The 18,265-nt window shown below is 48.4% G+C and overlaps 3 protein-coding genes across 11 annotated transcripts; all 3 read left to right on the top strand.

Moving 5' to 3' along the window:
* The first annotated feature begins 1,243 nt into the window (after window positions 1-1,243).
* On the top strand, window positions 1,244-5,080 carry matn1 (matrilin 1). The gene is given in 11 exon segments (XM_037264014.1): window positions 1,244-1,455; window positions 2,150-2,334; window positions 2,409-2,573; window positions 2,649-2,871; window positions 3,303-3,425; window positions 3,537-3,709; window positions 3,787-4,018; window positions 4,137-4,168; window positions 4,171-4,291; window positions 4,359-4,439; window positions 4,710-5,080. Coding segments are annotated over 11 exon segments (1,470 nt in total). The 5' UTR covers window positions 1,244-1,370; the 3' UTR covers window positions 4,760-5,080.
* A 294-nt stretch (window positions 5,081-5,374) lies between these two features.
* sesn2 (sestrin 2) lies at window positions 5,375-10,346 on the top strand. 3 transcript variants are annotated; one of them, XM_037263981.1, is made up of 11 exons: window positions 5,375-6,177; window positions 7,431-7,496; window positions 8,145-8,333; window positions 8,405-8,587; window positions 8,650-8,859; window positions 8,924-9,059; window positions 9,148-9,263; window positions 9,337-9,420; window positions 9,531-9,637; window positions 9,720-9,864; window positions 9,941-10,346. In XM_037263981.1, the coding sequence occupies exons 1-11, from the start codon at window positions 5,872-5,874 to the stop codon at window positions 10,025-10,027; spliced, it is 1,629 nt and encodes a 542-aa protein (XP_037119876.1). In that variant the 5' UTR covers window positions 5,375-5,871; the 3' UTR covers window positions 10,028-10,346. The 3 variants fall into 3 exon arrangements, with proteins under 3 accessions (XP_037119876.1, XP_037119877.1, XP_037119878.1); XM_037263983.1 differs by lacking the exon at window positions 5,375-6,177 and adding an exon at window positions 6,603-6,963; XM_037263982.1 differs by lacking the exon at window positions 7,431-7,496.
* Window positions 10,347-10,641: 295 nt separating this feature from the next.
* Window positions 10,642-17,238, top strand: yrk (Yes-related kinase). Of its 7 annotated transcripts, none has more exons than XM_037263963.1 (13): window positions 10,644-10,751; window positions 12,781-12,845; window positions 13,131-13,408; window positions 13,560-13,662; window positions 13,787-13,885; window positions 13,955-14,058; window positions 14,140-14,289; window positions 14,822-14,977; window positions 15,750-15,929; window positions 16,014-16,090; window positions 16,165-16,318; window positions 16,402-16,533; window positions 16,699-17,238. In XM_037263963.1, exons 3-13 carry the CDS (start codon window positions 13,159-13,161, stop codon window positions 16,905-16,907), a joined length of 1,614 nt encoding a protein of 537 aa, XP_037119858.1. In that variant the 5' UTR covers window positions 10,644-10,751; window positions 12,781-12,845; window positions 13,131-13,158; the 3' UTR covers window positions 16,908-17,238. The 7 variants fall into 7 exon arrangements, with proteins under 7 accessions (XP_037119854.1, XP_037119853.1, XP_037119858.1 ...); XM_037263962.1 differs by lacking the exon at window positions 14,822-14,977 and adding an exon at window positions 14,501-14,665; XM_037263959.1 differs by lacking the exon at window positions 14,822-14,977 and adding an exon at window positions 14,501-14,665 and having other exon boundaries at window positions 10,642-10,751; window positions 12,793-12,845; window positions 15,750-16,090.
* Window positions 17,239-18,265: the final 1,027 nt, after the last annotated feature.

Below are 18,265 nucleotides of genomic sequence, written 5' to 3'. Positions count from 1 at the left end.
TGTGTGTGTCTAGTACTGTATATGTGAATGTATTGATGAAAGTATGTTTTTCTTCTTCTTGTGTTTACGTCTTCGGGGTTCCCGGCGGAGGCCACCCGGCCGCCACCGCAGCGCTGGGACGACGTCGCAACTTTGCTCTAAACACGTTTTAGGAGGTTAGTACGTACTTGGAGTTTTTTTTTCCTCCATGTGTTTTTGCCAGCACAAGACTTCCTAAACACGCTTAGTGGAATTGACTTAAGTTTATGAGGTACAAAACAAATTGTGCTAACTGTCAATATTGTATAATTCCATCGATGAAACAACCCAAGTTGTTCTTACCTTTAAAATGCTAGTTTGCGTAACATTGCATTTGCTAACATTAGCTGATTTCCCCACAATCCCTTTGGCGCAGTTCTTAAAAGTGACAAAATTACGATTCAAAACAGTACATAACAAAAGTCACGATGTAAGAGAATAATTCAGCATGGAGCATAATGTCCAATTAAGCCTACGTACAGTAGGCACAATAGCATGAGAAAAGAAAAGTCGGAATGCTGTAAAACTATTCTGTTTTTTTCATGCGTTGTATGAAGAAAATGTCATTATTATCCAAATGGAATTTCATTTGTAAGTCAATAATGAAAGAAAACAGTCACGTTACAATAATGAAGTCCAATTTTTTTAATGAATGTTAATATTATTAATAAATATTGGTGTCTTTTTTCTTTGCTTTTGCAGTAAAAAGAGAAAAACAAGTGGGCAAAGGAAAGACCCCTGGGGGATGCCATGCCACGTAAAAGTCCTTTTAAGACTTTTGAAATTAAACTTAATTTGCAAGTGTTCACAGAACAATTTCAATTTGTAAGTCAAAGCACCACTGGAACCTTTTAAACACATACACGCATGCTCCTACACGTCCACAGTAAGTGCTCTGTGTGTGCGTCGATCCCCCGCCACTTCCTTTGAATGTGTTTTGGGAGAAAAGAGGAATTCATGTTGGTGTTTATTTGGCTCCATCCGAGCACCCTTACTCCAGCTGCCCCTGTATCCCCTGACACACACACACACCATACCTGTCCATCCTAGGTGTGTTTGCCTTTCCCTGACCACCATTTTAGGTCCTCCCAGGGCAGGTATTTCCCTCTGTCAGGCACAAACATGGCTAACTAAAAGAGGGTGTGTGTGTGTGTTTTGTGTGTGTGTGTGTGTGTGTGTGTGTGCGTGTGTGTGCGCAGGGGCGGGAGGCTGAGTACGCGTGAAGCACTTGCATTGATAACCTGCAGCTCTGAGTCCCTGAGTCTCACTCTGACTGTGGCGAGGAACTCCCCGGGTGTGTACGTCCGTCCGTCTGTCTTGACTCAAACGTCCTGTTGCCTTCGCTTGCCGCCATGACGCCGCCGCTACTCCTGGCGCTCATGCTGGCGCTGACGGGCGCGCAGGCCACCGTGGACCTCCGCACGGCCGCCGCCATGGGTGAGTAATGTTAGCTGTGATGGATGGAGCTCATTTTGTGTCAAGATAAGAGGACAAATTGTGAGTTGTGCAAAAGAGTTTTTTTTAAATTTCATATTGACAAGAAAAGAAATCTTTGTTTCTTGAGTTGAAATGGGTGCATGTTTGTGCCGCATGCATGCGATGGAGTGCAAATCTACGACTCCTCCGGTCTTGTGCAACTGTGTGGCCTAAGGTCGCGTTTGTGGCCTCCACGTTGGAGGAAGGGAGGGAGAAAGGGAGGGACAGAGGTGAAGGGCCAGAAGGGAGATCGGTGATGGTTCAACTGAGGATTCGCTTGCCTGTCAAATCGATTGACATTACCGTTTAGCATTTGGTTCTTATTTTCTGATTTATTTAATTTCAATTTTTATTGTTGCCGCATCGTCCCCCCCCAAAAAAAGATGTCATTTGATTCATATTATAATTTGGAATTATTTGTATTAATTTGCGTTTACATTATTGTAGTTATTGCTTTTTTTAAATGTATGATTTGTTTTTATTTAACCTTTATTTACCAAGGCAAACAATTAAGAACAACTTCTTACAACTGCGGCCTGACACTGCCGACCTTGTTTTTTATGACCTCTGTCCAGCCATTATAGTTATTATTATTTATTCTTTTTTACGCCCAACCTTTTTGCATTCATGATGTACTTTTCCTGATGTCTTGCAGCGGCGGGGCTTTGCAAGACGCGCCCCACCGACCTGGTGTTCATCGTGGACAGCAGCCGCAGCGTGCGCCCCTCTGAGTTCGAACAGGTCAAAGTCTTCCTGGCCAAGGTCATCGAGGGCCTGGACGTGGGGCCCAACGCCACCCGAGTGGGCGTGGTCAACTACGCCAGCCGTGTCAAGAACGAGGCACGTAGGCGCGCTACACCTTGAGGGTTCATTTTGAAAAAAGAAATCTCTAACATGGCCCGGATGTGCTTCAGGTGTCACTGAAGACGCACCGCACCAAGGCGGCGCTGATCAAAGCGGTGACCAAAGTGGAGCCACTGTCCACGGGCACCATGACGGGCCTGGCCATCCAGTTTGCCCTCAACGTGGCCTTCAGCGAGAACGAGGGTGCTCGCGCCAAGTCCCCTGACATCAGCAAGGTTGCGCACACGCAAACACCTTGTCGCCCTCAGTGTGGCCGTCTCCCCAAATGACCTCGGTGGCCGTTCCCGCAGGTGGCCATCATCGTGACGGACGGCCGCCCCCAGGACAACGTGAAAGACGTGGCCCAGCGCGCACGCGACGCCGGCATCGAGATCTTCGCCATCGGCGTGGGCCGCGTGGATATGAGCACGCTGAAGCAGATGGCCAGTGAGCCGCTGGACGAGCACGTGGACTACGTGGAGAGCTACAGCGTCATCGAGAAGCTCACCAAGAAGTTCCAGGAGGCTTTCTGTGGTAAGAAGAAACAGAAGCAGGTCGGTAGCCGCAAAGGAAGGAAGCTTAGCTACCAGGTAGGTACAGTCGGTAGTAGGGCTGAAAGGTTTGGAAAAAAATCATGCACTTGCTTTTTCTCCTCCAATATTGCTCCATAGAATCATTGCGATTATTTATTGGCCCTGCTACCGACATAGTTCTACACTTAGCTGCTTCATACGTTACCTTTCCCCTTCCCTCATGAGCCCCGCCCCCACTCCATGTTGCTGTATGTCAAGAGTTGTGTAGTTGTTGACTTCCTTTCCCGTTTTAAGGATTCACTGCATGCAAACAAAGCTCACAGTGGATCATTAAAAGCCCAGCGACTGACATAGACGTTATTTTTCTCTCCTAACATACCCTTCTGTGCGCTTGGGTGTGTGCGTACCAACGGCACACGCAAACACACACAGTGTCGGACCTGTGCGCCACCGGGGACCACGACTGCCACCAGGTATGCATCAGCTCACCCGGCTCCTACAAGTGCGCCTGCAAAGAAGGTTTTACCCTGATGGATGATGGCCGCAGCTGCAGTGGTGAGCGCATTTGGAAAACAACGTCGCCCCCACCCCCCCTCCTTTACGCTGGAACTTCTCCAGAATAAATGCTTCCCGAGTGAGACTGATGCGGGAATGCGTGTGTGGCAGCGTGCAGCAACTCGGCGACGGACGTGGTCTTCCTGATCGACGGCTCCAAGAGCGTGCGTCCCGAGAACTTTGAACTGGTCAAGAAGTGGATCAACCAGATCGTGGACAAGCTGGACGTGTCAGACAGCAAAGCGCACGTCGGCCTGGTGCAGTACTCCAGCCTGGTCCGGCAGGTAAAGACTCCCATTGGATTTTTTTTTTCCATTGTAATAAAAAAAAAAAAATGCCATTGTCACTCTGCCGCCCTCAGGAGTTCCCGCTTGGGCGCCACAACAACAAGAAAGACCTGAAGGAGGCAGTGAAAAAGATGGCCTACATGGAGAGGGGAACCATGACCGGCCAGGCCTTGCGTTACCTGACGGACAAGAGCTTCAGCGTGGGCCACGGCGCCCGGCCCGGCGTCTCCAAGGTGGGTATCGTCTTCACTGATGGACGCAGCCAGGACTACATCGGCGACGCCGCCAAGAAGGCCAAGGAGATGGGTAAGCCCTTCCTCCAAAATGGATTCCCAGGCAGTCAACACAATGATTCTTTTCCCCAAAACGGTGCTTCAAGTCCAGATTGAGTGTATTTCAACGTTGATGTTTGTCCGTGCGGCAGGCTTCAAGATGTATGCGGTGGGCGTGGGCAACCGCGGGTGGAGGATGAGCTGAAGGAGATCGCCTCAGAGCCCAAGGGCGAGCACTACTTCTACACGGCTGACTTCAAGGCCATGACGCAGATCGCCAAGAAGCTGCAGATTAACATCTGTCAAGGTTGGAAGATCGGCATTGCATCGCATAACGTCATTGCAACTCGTTTTTCAATTCCCTGTCCCGACAGAGGAGGACCCGTGCGAGTGTGACTCCCTGGTGAAATTCCAGAAGAAAGTAGAAGAAGCCCTCCAGGCACTAACAAAGAAAAATATCCTTTATCGTAAGAGTTGAGTCACAATGTCAGCCATTTTGCTACCCAGTGGCCATTTTAGGCCCTTTAGTGCTACCAAATTAGAATCTGGACAGAGCACTAAATTGCCAAACAATTTACTTTTCATCAATGTGTGGAGGCCAAAGTCAACTAACTCCACAAGGTCAGATCTTGTCAAAACTTGTGTGTGATAAAGGTCCCACATTAAAAAAGTAGCCTTCATTATTATGTCACTGCTGCTGTTGTTGATCTTAACGAGTGTCTCACTAGAGAATATGTCCAAGAGGATCGCTCTGCTGGAGAACAAAATCGTCTGAGGACTCGCATCACGCCATCCTTCAAAAACCCGCAGACCACCTCTCACTCCTCCTCCACCACCCTCAGCCTCCTGGGACACAAAAAGCATCGGTTGCCATGGAGACTGTGCCTTTGTTAATACAAGTCTTCCCTCATAGGGAAACACTGATAGTACCCCCTAAAAAAAAGTGTCGCCTTCAATCGTTTGTCATTTTTTTGTCTGTCCTATTCCTACTTCTCTTCTTGTATATAAAATACAAGAAAATGAATATAAAGATTTGTACAATAAGGGTACAACCATGGTGTTTATTTTCCTAAATAAAGGTGATGCAGGAAGTACATCTAAGGTTTTATCACCATTATTTACACTGATCACACACGATCCACTCGATTTCACACCACGTGGTCTACCAGGACCTCAGGGACCCTCAGGGCAGAAGTTCATTTATTGTAGTCATTTTAATCCTTTCATCCATTTTCCATATTTTTTCACTACAATTTATTAACACATTTGCAAGTATATATTTAAAGAAATGTTGAATAAATTGGGTTTTTAATAGCTCGTTTCTTGTAACTTTTAAAAACATAAAAACTATTTAGCAGGTACGCTGTTTAATTACCGGAAAGTTCCGCTTACGTCATGATGACGCTGCCGGCGAGGGCTAGAAAGCGACAGCTGAGTGAAAGCGTCGAAACTAGCAAAAGCTCTCCTCCGGCTCGTTTTGGGTTTTTATTCATCGTCGCTCCGTCTTCAAACCACAAAGCCAGCCGGACTGCCACCTCGTTTCACTTGGGAGCGTTTTGTCGCCGTGTCTCGTTTATATAAACTACTTTTTAGACTGTAGCATCTTTGCCGTTAGCCTAGCTTAGCTTATTTTAGTTTAGCCGAGCTGGACTGTCTTCAATTTTGCGCCGGGGATGCGCGGAGGAATATCGGTCTCACACGAACGTTGTCCACTGCATCAGCGTTAATCATTAACGGAACCGGGGGTTGCGCAGTACGCTCACTAAGCCCGGGGCGTCGGACAACCTCCGGCACCGACTTTTCGAGATAAACAACGTAACGGTTAGCGCGGAGCGAACGGCGGCTAGTCAGCCGATCAGCTCGTTCGACTGCAAGCAGACAGCCCAAATGGCCAGCGACCCCGAAACCGACTTCGCCAGCCGTGCCAACGGAAACTGCGCACCGGGCCCAGGTTCCGAAAACGGAGGCGGGCCCACCACGAAGACCCTGGCGCGGTTGTGCAGCAGGGACGAGGAGGAGCGGGCGGCGGCGCTGGAGGAACTCAGCCAAGGAGTTCTGGTGTGTTTGGGTCTGGACCGTCCCGGTTCGACGCGGCTGGGCAAGGAGACGCTTCTGCATCTGCTGCGGCTGGCCCGGTCCTGTCCGTTGCGGGAGGTGCGTGTCAGGGCTATCGAGCTGCTGAGGGCCGCCCAGGTAAGTCTACGTGCCTGGGCTAAAAGTGGACCACTGTGATCCTTATGTATCATTTTATTCTCATCTAACAATATGAACAATTTTTGGATTAGATTGAGGGAAAAAATGCATTTTATGGAACAGTGCACACAAACTGTTCAAATGTCAACTTTATGGGACATGCTGCATCCTTGCTTACCTCGAACCCCATGACCTCAAAGTACCGCTCACATCTTAGTTTGCTTCAGCGCTGGCCTCAACATTAGATTGCAACTTCAATTTTGGACCAGCAGTGAAATCTTCTAATTCAAGCTGAGTTACAGAAAGAGCATAACATTTGCATGCCGTGAAATTACAGAACGAGCACAACATTTGCATGCTGTGGAGTGAAAGCGGATCATTTTATAAATGGACAGGCCAAACTGCAAATGAAAACACTGAAGCCGTAGAAGTTTAGATTTGGATTATTTGTTGACAAGACCCCAGTTGCAGTAAGTTTAGCACATTGATCAATGAAGTCTGATAAATAGTTTCAACAGACATGCTCACAGGAGGTGATGCAAGACTCCTCTGAGGTGAGAACGCAAACAAGCAGCCCGAGCCACGCCCCCTTTTGGTCATGGCGCGCTTACTTCCGGGTTTAGCCACACCTCCTTTTGGTCACGGCTTGCCCTCTTGCAGCTCCCTTTTCTCGCACATTCACACCCCCACCGACTTACTCGATACATAACAAACAAGCAGCAGTTTTTCCTCAAAATGCTCCGAGCAAAATCAGCAGAGAAGGATTTTTGTTTCCAGGACATGTCGGTGAGTTTAGTTTTTGTTCATGTTTCCTTTAGACAATGTTTGAGACCAAAGAAAACAACCTTAGATGTTAGTTTAGTCCAAAGCGTCTGTTTTTAAATGGGAAATACTTTGGATTGAAATGTACAGTTAGATTGTGTTCTCTTATTGTCTGTTGTCATTTGAGTTGGTGATCCGTTTATTTCTTTTTTGTGAGCAAATGAAGTCAATATTAGGAGTCTGATGAAACAACAAGCCCCTTGGTGGAGATAAGCATCAGTTTAGGCCACGTTTGTCTGACAAAAGCACTTTTTACCAACAAACAAGTCAATAGAGCCGTACAGACTCCAGCGCACGTCGTTTAAATTGGAGACTTTTGCCTGACTCATTTTGACGTGTTGACAGTTTTGCAATGATGTGTCACCTTGATCTCGTCACGTCAGCTGTTTCCCATTTTTCAACTCGCAACTTTTTGTCCTCTTCCTTGCCAGGAGCAAGGAGTGAAAGTTCCTCGCGCCCTGGCCTCGGGTCCCAGCGCCTTTATTCCTGCCAAACAGGCGAGTGGTCTCCATTCTTAATCGCACGCAATCGATCGGATTGAGCTCCAGCCCAAAAAGCAGCTGCGTCTTTTTTTTTTTTTTTTCTATTTTTAGATTTGTGATTCAAACAGCAGAACTATAAGTGAATTTGACTTCCCGTTTTGAATTGATGTGCCAGAAAAGGCATCATTGGCTCGGTACCTAAATCCACATATCATGGTTTAATGCAAATGTGTTGTCCTTAAGTAAATGACACTCGGGTAGGGATTCTTTAGTGAGCCACGAGAGCAGGGGTGTCAAACGAATTTTTTTCGCGGGCCGCATTGTAGTCATAGCTTCTTTTGGAGGGCCATTATGACTGTCAACCCAAATAAATGTATGAGCACCTCATATTATAATTAGTAAAAGCTATAAAACAAACTGACAAATAACTCGTCTTCAAATCAGACGAGTAAGAACTGGTCAAATATTTAAAAAAAAAAGATATTAAAAGTGAAGACAATTTGCAATTCTATTAATGACGCACGAATTTGATGCACAATTTGTCATTGCGGGCCACATAAAATTATGTGGCGGGCCGTATCTGGCCCCCGGGCCTTGAGTTTGACACCTGTGCACTAGAGAAAGCCTGCAGACTGGTCTTCAACATTTAACCACTGCTTTTAGATCTTGAAAGATGGTCCAGACCAGGACATCCTGATCGAGTCGTTCCTGTCTCTGGGCCGCGTGGACCACGTCACCATGGTGATGGCGCTACACCCCGCCTACCTCAGCTGCTTCCTGAGGACCCAGCACGCCTTGCTGGAGATGGACGGACCCTTGCCTCGCCACTGGAGACACTACATCGCCATCATGGTGAGACGTGCTAAAAGGTAGGAAGGTAATACCAAGCTGGCCTAAATCCGCCTTTTTGTGGTGCTGCCCAGGCCGCCGCCCGCCACCACTGCTCCTACGTGGTGCAGCAGCACAGCGCCAGCTTCCTGGAGGCCGGCGGAGACGAGAGCTGGCTGAGTGGACTGGAGCGTGCCCCCGCCAAACTGAGAGGCCTGAACGCCCTCAACAAGCTGCTTGCTCACAGACCCTGGCTCATCACGCAGCTGCACATCCAGGTCTGCCTTGGATTTTTTTTTTTTTTTTTGAATGATTCTTTTGCAAATGCGTCCATCCACAGGAGCTGGTTTATCCCGGTGCCGAGCTGCGCTGGTCTCTGGCCGAGCTCATCCATGCCGTCATCCTGATGGCACACGCCCACGCGCTCTGCTCCTTCGTGTGGGGCTGCGGCCTCAATCCCGAGCCGGAGCATGCAGGCGGCCACACCTTCCGGCCGCCGTCGCCCGGGCACCCCACCCGCAGCCCCGCAAATGAGGACGGTCGGCAGGAGGTAAGAACCAACCCGTTGTCGTACCACAGCAGAACTGAATTGGAACACGGTTGTCGGCGCGTAGCTGGCGGACGGTGCCGTGGAAGTGGAGGTCCTGATGAAGAGGATGGTGGAGCTGCAGGAGCAGCAGGAGGAAGAGTGCACGCAGGAGGAGATGGTTACACGCTTTGAGAGGGAGCGGAGCGAGAGTATCCCTACCGGTGCGTCCTTAGATGAAACCAAGAAGTGGGTCGAGCATGAGACTTCGTATGGAACATTGCTCGTATTAAACTTGTGATTTCATCGTAGCTTTAGTGCGAGGGGCTCCGCCCGAGAGTCTCCCTCACCTCATGGAGGACCCGGATTTCAGATATGAGGACTTTGCGCCCAGAGGGGAGCAGGCTCCGCCCACCATGAGAGCCCAGGTAGTGGCCTCCTCGATTCTTGATGACCTCACCTGTCCTTTGTCACTTGACGTTGCCTTTTGGATGAATGCAGGACTACTCGTGGGAGGACCACGGCTACTCACTGGTCAACAGGCTGCTGCCGGACATGGGACAGCTGCTGGATGAGAAGTTCCAGGTAGCGCTCCCCAATTTTCCGCAGGCGCCAAGTAGTCTAAACTGCTAGGAACAAAATTCGTCACACGCTTCAGGGTTTGGTTTATGTGATGGAGTTGTTTTTCTTTTGAGGTGGTGAGCAACCTTACCTACCACAGGATGGCCATGCACGAGGGCGTGGACACGCACACGCTTCGCAAAGCTCTGTGGAACTACATCCACTGTCTCTACGGGATACGGTCAGCGCAGCTTCTTGTTCTTCATCGCTCGCCGGCCGGCAACATACATCCATGAACGAACCGCTGTGTCCGTGTCTGGCAGCTATGACGACTACGACTACGGCGGCGTCAACGTGCTGCTGGAGCGCTCCTTGAAGGTGTTTGTCAAGACCATGGCCTGCCACCCCGAGCAGACCACCGCACACATCTACCATGCCTTCTGGAGGCACTTCCGCCACTCAGAGAAGGTACAACACGCATCGTCATGTTGTGTTAAGAGTTGAAACGTTCTGTTGCTATCATCTGTCATTTTGTGTTTGCCAGGTGCATGCCAACCTGATTGTTTTGGAGGCTCGCATGCAGGCGGCGCTGCTGTACACGCTGCGAGCCATCACTCACTACATGAGATGACCACCACCACAACCTTTGCGGACGCTGAGCCAGCTGTACGTTTTTGTTTTTTTCTTCTCCTTAAACCCAAATGTTCCAGTGTTAAGCATGTTGATGCGGCATGTGCCAATTCAGAATTCACACGTTTCTTTTGCACCTAAAGTATCGACGTCGCTACGTTCATGTTGCTGATCTTTTTTTTTTTTTTTTTAATGGCGGCACGATGACTACTTCACACTCACTCCTCCATTCCTTAAGTGTACTCTGAGGGCTGAGCATAAGAAAATGACCAAAAAGCTTGTATTTTTCTATTCAATAAAGTAACTTGACACCAACCAAAGCGGTTGCTGTGGCTTTTCAATACATTCATTCCCACATTAAAAGTGCGTTGTCTGATGATACATGCGATGCACACAACTACCACAAGGGAGAGACAAAGTCCAAAGGAAGGTTTGTCACGCCTCACGCGGGAGTCACGTTCCCTTTCTCAAGTTTGCAACTCTGAATCCGCTCCCAAGCATGCTGTTGTTGTGACTTCACCAGCCCCAGTAGCCCACTGTTGCTCTGTAGTCCACAATGTGTGGGTGCTCGGAGAGGCGCCACCCCCACCCCAACGGGGTGGGCCGGACTGGTGATGTACTGTTGGTCTTCCGGTCCAGGCCGCGCGCACGCACATTCACAACGAGAAGTTGCGCAGCAGCCAGGCAAGTGGACGCCGGGCTTCACAGACAACATCCACTGGTCTGTAAGTTAGATTCTTTTTCATTTTCATCATTATGGACTCAATGTCCAGATTTTGTTTGACCTAAACTTCCCACATAGCATTTAGGAATCTCTTGCATAACACTACAAAATGGGAATTTGGTGTGTTTCCTGTGTTTCTACGGGGGTTGTCATCGTTGGTTGTGTTTAGGACCGAAGTCAAGTTGATTTGTCCTTATCTTTCATGGGTGCCTCATGTTTTGTTGTGTTTTATCAGGATAGAAGTAAGATATTGCGTTGACACGGAGTTGCCAAAAGTTGACCTGATGTTCCAAGTTGACTCCTAGCCGAAATAAAACTAATGTCTCCTCCCTTCGACCTCCACTGATGAAAAAACGCGTGAGGCGTGACCATCCGTTAAGTTGCCCATACCTGTCGTGGATTGCAACTGCGGCTGTGTGTGCGTTTTTGCTGACTCGGGCTTTTGTCTTAACTTTTATTTAGGGTAGGAGTCAGATATGAAGCACCCAAACAAGCCCCGATGTTTTCAGTGTGTGTGTCTGTGTGTGTCTGTGTGTGTGTGTGTGTGTGTGTGTGAAAGAGATATCCCTGAGTCACTTTGGAATGCTGACGGACTGACAAGCAGAATAAAAAAGGAAGTTGAATGAGTGAGAATGTCCACGCTGAATCCGTATTAAATAGCAAAGTTCAACGGTAAAGCTGGTATGGATCACTTCTTGCGGAATTCACAAATTCACCCGAGAAAATTCCCTAGGTGGAAGCCTTCCGAGATGGCGTTCCCATCCCGCTCATCCCCGCTTGTCCATATCTTAGGCGGGGTAGCCCGCTTGGAATTTTTCCACAGGAGGAAGGAACAAGGCGCGGGCGGGTGGGCTCTTTGGCTTGTCATAAACGCCACTAACGCTTCCTCGGAAGTCAGGTGGACGTCATACCTGCGCACCCCGTCGGTCTGGCGGTTGCCACAGCAACTAGCCCCCCGGAATGCTCCGGAATGTCAGATTGAGGGAGGATATGACGACATGGTGCGGAAACAGGGCTTTTCCTTTTCACCCCCTCTCCCTTGAGTGTGTACCTTCAGTGTGTGTGTGTGTGTGTGTGTGTGAGACTTCCCATTGTCCTATCATCCTGCACACTTGCACTCCGCATCCTGTCAGGCCTTCCTGGGAATGTGCGAGTGTGGTGAGGCAAGACAAAGAAAGGTTAGAGAAAGAGGAACAACAGAGCAGAAGAAGAACTTGCACTGTGAAAGTACAAAACTCTGTACTGTACATAGCAATTGTGTGCATGTGTGTTTGCAGAATTCCCCAGCGCGAGCAGCTTATCTGCACAGTTGTCCGTGCAGGAAAAGGGTGTGTCGCTTAGATTTATTTTTTTGTGTGGACATGATTCATGTGAGCACGCAGCACAAGCCTGTTAGTTTTATGGCCTTTATATGTATTTTTGCACTTATATGACAGAGAATGGCATGCGTGTGTGTGTTTGTGTGTGTGTGTGTGTGTGTGTGCGTGTGTGTGTGTGTGTGTGTTGGCATATAAGAGTGTGTGAACGGTAGGGTGAATTTCCAGGAAAAGGGGGGAGCCATCAGAGGGGTGGACAGGAAGCATAAACATGGCCAACTTCCTGTTTCTCCCCTGATGTTGGACCCGATAGTCAGCTTGGTGCGCGGGTACTGCAAAATTGCACAATTGGGGGAGGCTGGCTGGTGGTACGCAACTCGGGCTGCATTCAGAAGCTCGTCACAAATCCGACGACAACTTGCAGGCGTACCTAATCAAGCGTCCGGATGCTCTATTATGTTGTGGTCACGTTTTGAGAACCCGTTGCCATGACGCAACGGCCTTGGTGTAACTTTTCGCCAACATATTAGTATAGGCGCAGGTTATTTCACCACACACACGCATGCTCAACTATTGACAAGCAAGGGTGACGCATGCGTCCCTTTTCGAAACAGTGAGAGGCCGAAAAGAGGATGTGGCTTACCTCACATCTGTCTTCCTTCTCTCCTGTTCTCCGCGTTGATAACTTGTACTTCTTTGTTTGCCTCCCTGCAGCAGCGGCGGCAGAAGCAGCAGCGATGCTGATTGACAGATGATCTGACATCGGAAGAAAACATCAGGTGAGGGGAAAAAGTCACTCCCTTTCTTCTTCACGTCCACCTCGAACACAAAATGGATGCTGTGTGACTTGATCACATAATGGGTCAAAGTTGAGATAGCAGTAATAGTAAGTGTAGCTTCAGTCCTATCTTAGCAACAAAGATTAAAAATGATTTTGTAGGATTGAATCAATGCTCCTTTACAAGCTATGAAATGAATTACGGTGTCCCCCAAGGTTCCATTTTAGGTCCCCTCGTACTGTTCTCGTCGTAACGTGTGTTCCTAATGAAATGTGTCGTGTCCAGACGCTGTCCCTGTCCGTCCGCGCCGACTATGGGTTGTGCTTGTTGCAAGCAGAAGAAGTCGGCCAAACTGGAAGCGGCCGCCTTAACTGGCACCTCCGGTGGCGCCAATGCTTCGGTCCAGTCTCCTAGCAACGGCGACGGCATCTCATCGGCGGGCCCAGTGCAGGGGCGTTACTGTCCAGACCCCACGCAGGTCATACCGGACTTCAACAAGGGATTCTCCAGCGGCACCATCTTCCCCAACTCCAACACGCAGCACTGGTCCACCGGAGTCACAAGTAGGGACATTTTTAGTTAGCGAGAGCTTGCAGAACGGTAAAAAAATACAAACGGACAAAAGGTTACAAAAGCCCGGCTTCCTTTTTAAAAAGTCGCACTGATTTTCTCCAAAGAATCTTTGGTGAGCGCCTTCTTTTGTCTACAATCTAGGCGGCGGTGTCACGCTCTTCATCGCGCTCTACGACTACGACGCTCGCACCGAGGATGACCTCACCTTCCAGAAGGGGGAGAAGTTTCAGATCATCAACAACACGTACGTGGAAACATATGCCACTGCCTTGACTCAAGGGCTTCATTTGTTCCATGAGCATGCTTGTAACTCAAGATTCGCAAAATGTCTGCCCGGTGACGATTTAACGGGTTGGTTTTGATGGCAGAGAGGGCGACTGGTGGGAGGCTCGTTCTTTGGACACGGGCAACGCCGGCTACATCCCGTCCAACTACGTAGCTCCGGTCGACTCCATACAGGCCGAGGAGTGAGTACGGATGCGCGCCCGGCAGAGGTCAGGTTTGGCAAGTGTGACTGGATGTCGCTATGACGACAGGTGGTATTTCGGAAAGATGGGGAGGAAGGATGCGGAGAGACAACTGCTGGGACACGGCAACCAGAGGGGGACTTTTCTCATCCGCGAGAGCGAGACCACCAAAGGTTGCACATTTTGTTTTGTTTTTGTAATTTTGTTTTCATAATATGTATCCTTCACACCCTCTTCTCCCCGGGGCGTCGCAGGCGCTTACTCGCTGTCCATCCGCGACTGGGATGACAACAAGGGGGACCATGTGAAGCACTATAAGATCCGCAAGCTGGACAATGGCGGCTACTACATCACCACCAGGTCTCAGTTTGACACCGTGCAGGAGCTAGTGGCGCACTACACAGGTAACATTTGCGACACTTTAGAATTGTTTACTTAGCCTTTTAGTTTGCGTTCGTTTGATTTTAGCTCTCTTTGTTCCTCCTGAAGTCAAATATTGACTTTTAGTGAAGCTTGCTTGTGCAGAGGTGATTTTTTTTTATGGCTTCCTTTTTCCTCCATGTGTTTTTTTCCTTTTACTTCCCGTGTGTTTATCCCACCCTCTGCCTGGCTCAGAGCGAGCGGCGGGGCTGTGCTGCCGCCTGATCGGCAGCTGCAAGCGCGGCATGCCCAAGCTGGCCGACTTATCGGTGAAGACCAAGGACATGTGGGAGATTCCCCGCGAATCTCTGCAGCTGATTAAAAAGCTGGGCAACGGACAATTTGGAGAAGTGTGGATGGGTAGGACGCATGGGGAGGCGTTGCGCCGGGCGGGGAAAGGGAGGGGGTGGGCCGTGTTGACGCCGGACCGTTTTCTTCCCTCGCCGTGGCATGTGCATGTTCCATTTTGCCTCTTGTTCACTCTTCCTCTCCATCATTCCATCGCTCCATCCCAAGACACTAACGATGGGCTGTGCTACTACCTGACCAAGGCCTGTCCCAACTGCACGCCACTCACCATGGGCCTGGGCCGGGACGCCTGGGAGGTGCCCCGGTCCACGTTGTCCCTGCAGAGGAAGCTGGGACACGGCTGCTTTGGGGACGTGTGGATGGGTGAGACCCCGACAAAAAAAAAAAAAAAAAAAAAAAAGCAATTTGTTCGTTGTTTTAGGCCAACACTTATTTTGTTCTTTTAATTACCTATTTCCGTAACAGACAAATTATAATACTAGTAGTGGTACATTGATACTTTGCGAGATGATTTCTTTTTTTTTGAGTTGCAAGCAAAAATAGATTTGCTTTGAAACTAAACAAAGCCAATTAGAATACATATTTAATGACGTACATTTGGCTGAAAGACAGCTATCTTAACGCGAATACTGAATGTAAAATGCTATCAATGGGCTAACCAAATTAGCATTGCGCTTGGAGTTAGATGAGGAACCTTGAAGCAACAAATGTAGACAGATGCTTGGGTATATTTTCATTATCCTCTGCAAAATGTATCATACTGTAACATACCGTATCATGTCACACTCCAATAGTACTGCCCCCTGGTGGCCAAGCCATACACAACAAAGAAAACAATGCCCATTGATTGATTGATTTTTTTACGATAAATGACATAATATTTCATTATTTTTACTTGAATGAATCCATTTTCGCGTTGACTTTGTTTGTCTAGTTTGTCCCTAAAAGCCAGCTGAATGCTGTCCATGTAGCTCAGGTACTGCTTTCCATGCATCACAACATTTGCATGTGCATGCTCATTCAATGCGTGTGCTTTCTTTCACATGCCGTGCATGCATGTTCATGTCTCCTAATACGCCTAGTACGTCTTGTGCTCTCCACGTGTGCTTTGACGTGGGTTGTGTGTTCGTGTCAGGCATGTGGAATGGCACCACCAAGGTTGCGGTGAAGACACTGAAGCCCGGCACCATGTCCCCCGAGGCCTTCCTGGAGGAGGCTCAGATCATGAAGAGGCTGCGCCACGACAAGCTGGTGCAGCTCTACGCCGTGGTGTCCGAGGAGCCCATCTACATCATCACTGAGTTCATGAGCCAAGGTACACGCTGGAAAAGAGCAGTTGTGTTTCCAGCAGTTCCCCAAGTTAAGAGTCACCGCTTGGTGTGTCACGCTCTCCTTTCAGGAAGCTTGCTGGACTTCTTAAAAGACGGCGAGGGGCAAAACCTGAAGCTACCCCAGCTCGTTGACATGGCGGCGCAGGTCATTGACAAATGAATAAATCAAATCATGAAAAAAAATGTCCTGGCAGTGACATCAAGAATGCGGCGTTTCAGATCGCGGCAGGGATGGCCTACATCGAGAGGATGAACTACATCCACAGAGACCTGCGCGCCGCTAACATCCTCGTCGGGGACAACCTGGTGTGCAAAATTGCCGACTTTGGCCTGGCCAGGCTCATCGAGGACAACGAGTACACCGCCAGACAAGGTAAGTCGTGAGTGTGTGTTTGTATGTGCGTGTACAGATATAGAGACTGTGCATGTATTTATACAATATACGTATGATTGTAGGGGCCAAGTTCCCCATCAAATGGACGGCGCCCGAAGCCGCGCTATACGGACGCTTCACCATAAAGTCGGACGTGTGGAGCTTCGGCATCCTGCTCACCGAGCTCATCACGAAGGGACGTGTGCCCTATCCAGGTGATACATTTTGAACTTTTAGAATAATTTGATATGATATGAGGAGGAGTGACGCAATGCGTTTATTATCCTTACGATGCAGTGGTAATTATGACATAGTACCCAATGTACGCTCAGTGTGCGATGCGCATGGCTTCATCATTTGCCCTCCTCCATCCCCGGAAGGCATGAACAACCGCGAGGTGCTGGAGCAGGTAGAGCGAGGCTACCGGATGGCCTGCGCCCCAGGCTGCCCCGCCTCGCTGCACGAGCTCATGCTGCAGTGCTGGCGGCGCGAGGCCGACGAGAGGCACACCTTCGAGTACTTGCAGTCCTTCCTGGAGGATTACTTTACCGCCACTGAGCCGCAGTACCAACCGGGCGAGAACCTGTGACCCCATACAAATACGACAACAATACAAACACGCACACAACAGCAAAATACAAAACATAACACCAACGCAGTCTTTTCTCGCAACCTTTCGGGACGGACGAGGAAGGCGCCTGGACCTCGGCTGAGCGGGCCCTGCAGTGATGTTGCTTTACTCTGTAACCATGACAACAAGGAAGGAGACGTCGATGCTTGGAAAGGAGGGATTTGACTTGGCATATGATCCTCGCTTCTTTCTCTGCCACCATATAATGTTTGTTCCACCCATTCCAGCCTTTTTGCCATTCAAATAGCTTGACCGTCTTGTTTTGATAGAGCAAACATTATAAAGCCCTCTTATGCGTTCTGTGTGTGTGTGTGTGTGTGTGTGTGTGTGTGTGTGTGTGTGTGTGTGTGTGTGTGTGTGTGTGTGTGTGTGTGTGCGTGTGTGCGCGTGTGTGCGTGTGTGCGTGTGTGCGTGCGTGCGTGCGTGCGTGCGTGCGTGCGTGCGTGCGTGCGCGCGTGTGCGCGTGTGCGCGTGCGTGTGTATGTGTGTGTGTGAATAGATTCAAACAGTAACTCTCCACCGGGTCTCTAGGTATAAATTAAATAAATTATGTCGTGCCAGTGAAACAAATATATGAAAAAACTTAGTTCTTCTTGTATCCATCCCTAAGTAGGTATTGTATCAGACATCCTGGCATAAAATCTGTATCAGTTATTCTAAAACCATGTCAAATATTGCCCCCCCCCCACACACACCCTTTGTTCTAAAAATATACAGAAATATATATTTTTTACCTTCAATCGTGTGAATAAGTCAGGAGATGGTGAGGAATGTGTTTCATGTTTTGTATGAGCTGTCTCTTATAGTAGTTTTTAATTTAACGCATCACAAAGACGTCTATAGCAACGTCGGCATTTATTCATTCATTCATTGAGAGGGTAGGTTGAATGAAAGCATAAAATTGAAAATGTCATATTTCTGAACTTTTTTGTTGCTGTAGCCTTTCTTATGTGGACTCTTACCCTGTCATGTCTCCTGTAATAAAGGTCAGATATTGTCCACATATTTATGTACAATATTTTTTATGTATTTATTTACCTGACGTTCAACATTTCTTTGCATCCGTGACCTTACCTGGTAGCAAGTGTAAAATTTATCTCATACATTTTTTAACTTTATTAATTGGAATAATTGCACAAATTTTATGAATTTATTTATTTATGTTCGTGTATTATTTTTCTATTCAATTTTATATTATTACATGTACTGTTATTAATTCAAGATTGCATTAAGTTAATTAAAATATTTGAATTAATTTAGAAATGATATTTAAAAGTATTTAGTAGAAATTAATCGTGATTTTTTTCGGTCATGGA

This window comes from Syngnathus acus, chromosome 11, assembly GCF_901709675.1.
Source record: "Syngnathus acus chromosome 11, fSynAcu1.2, whole genome shotgun sequence".
In the NCBI taxonomy this organism is placed as follows: Eukaryota; Metazoa; Chordata; class Actinopteri; order Syngnathiformes; family Syngnathidae; genus Syngnathus; species Syngnathus acus.
Note: the sequence above shows the minus strand (reverse complement) of the source record. Positions and strands in the feature narration are given on the sequence as shown.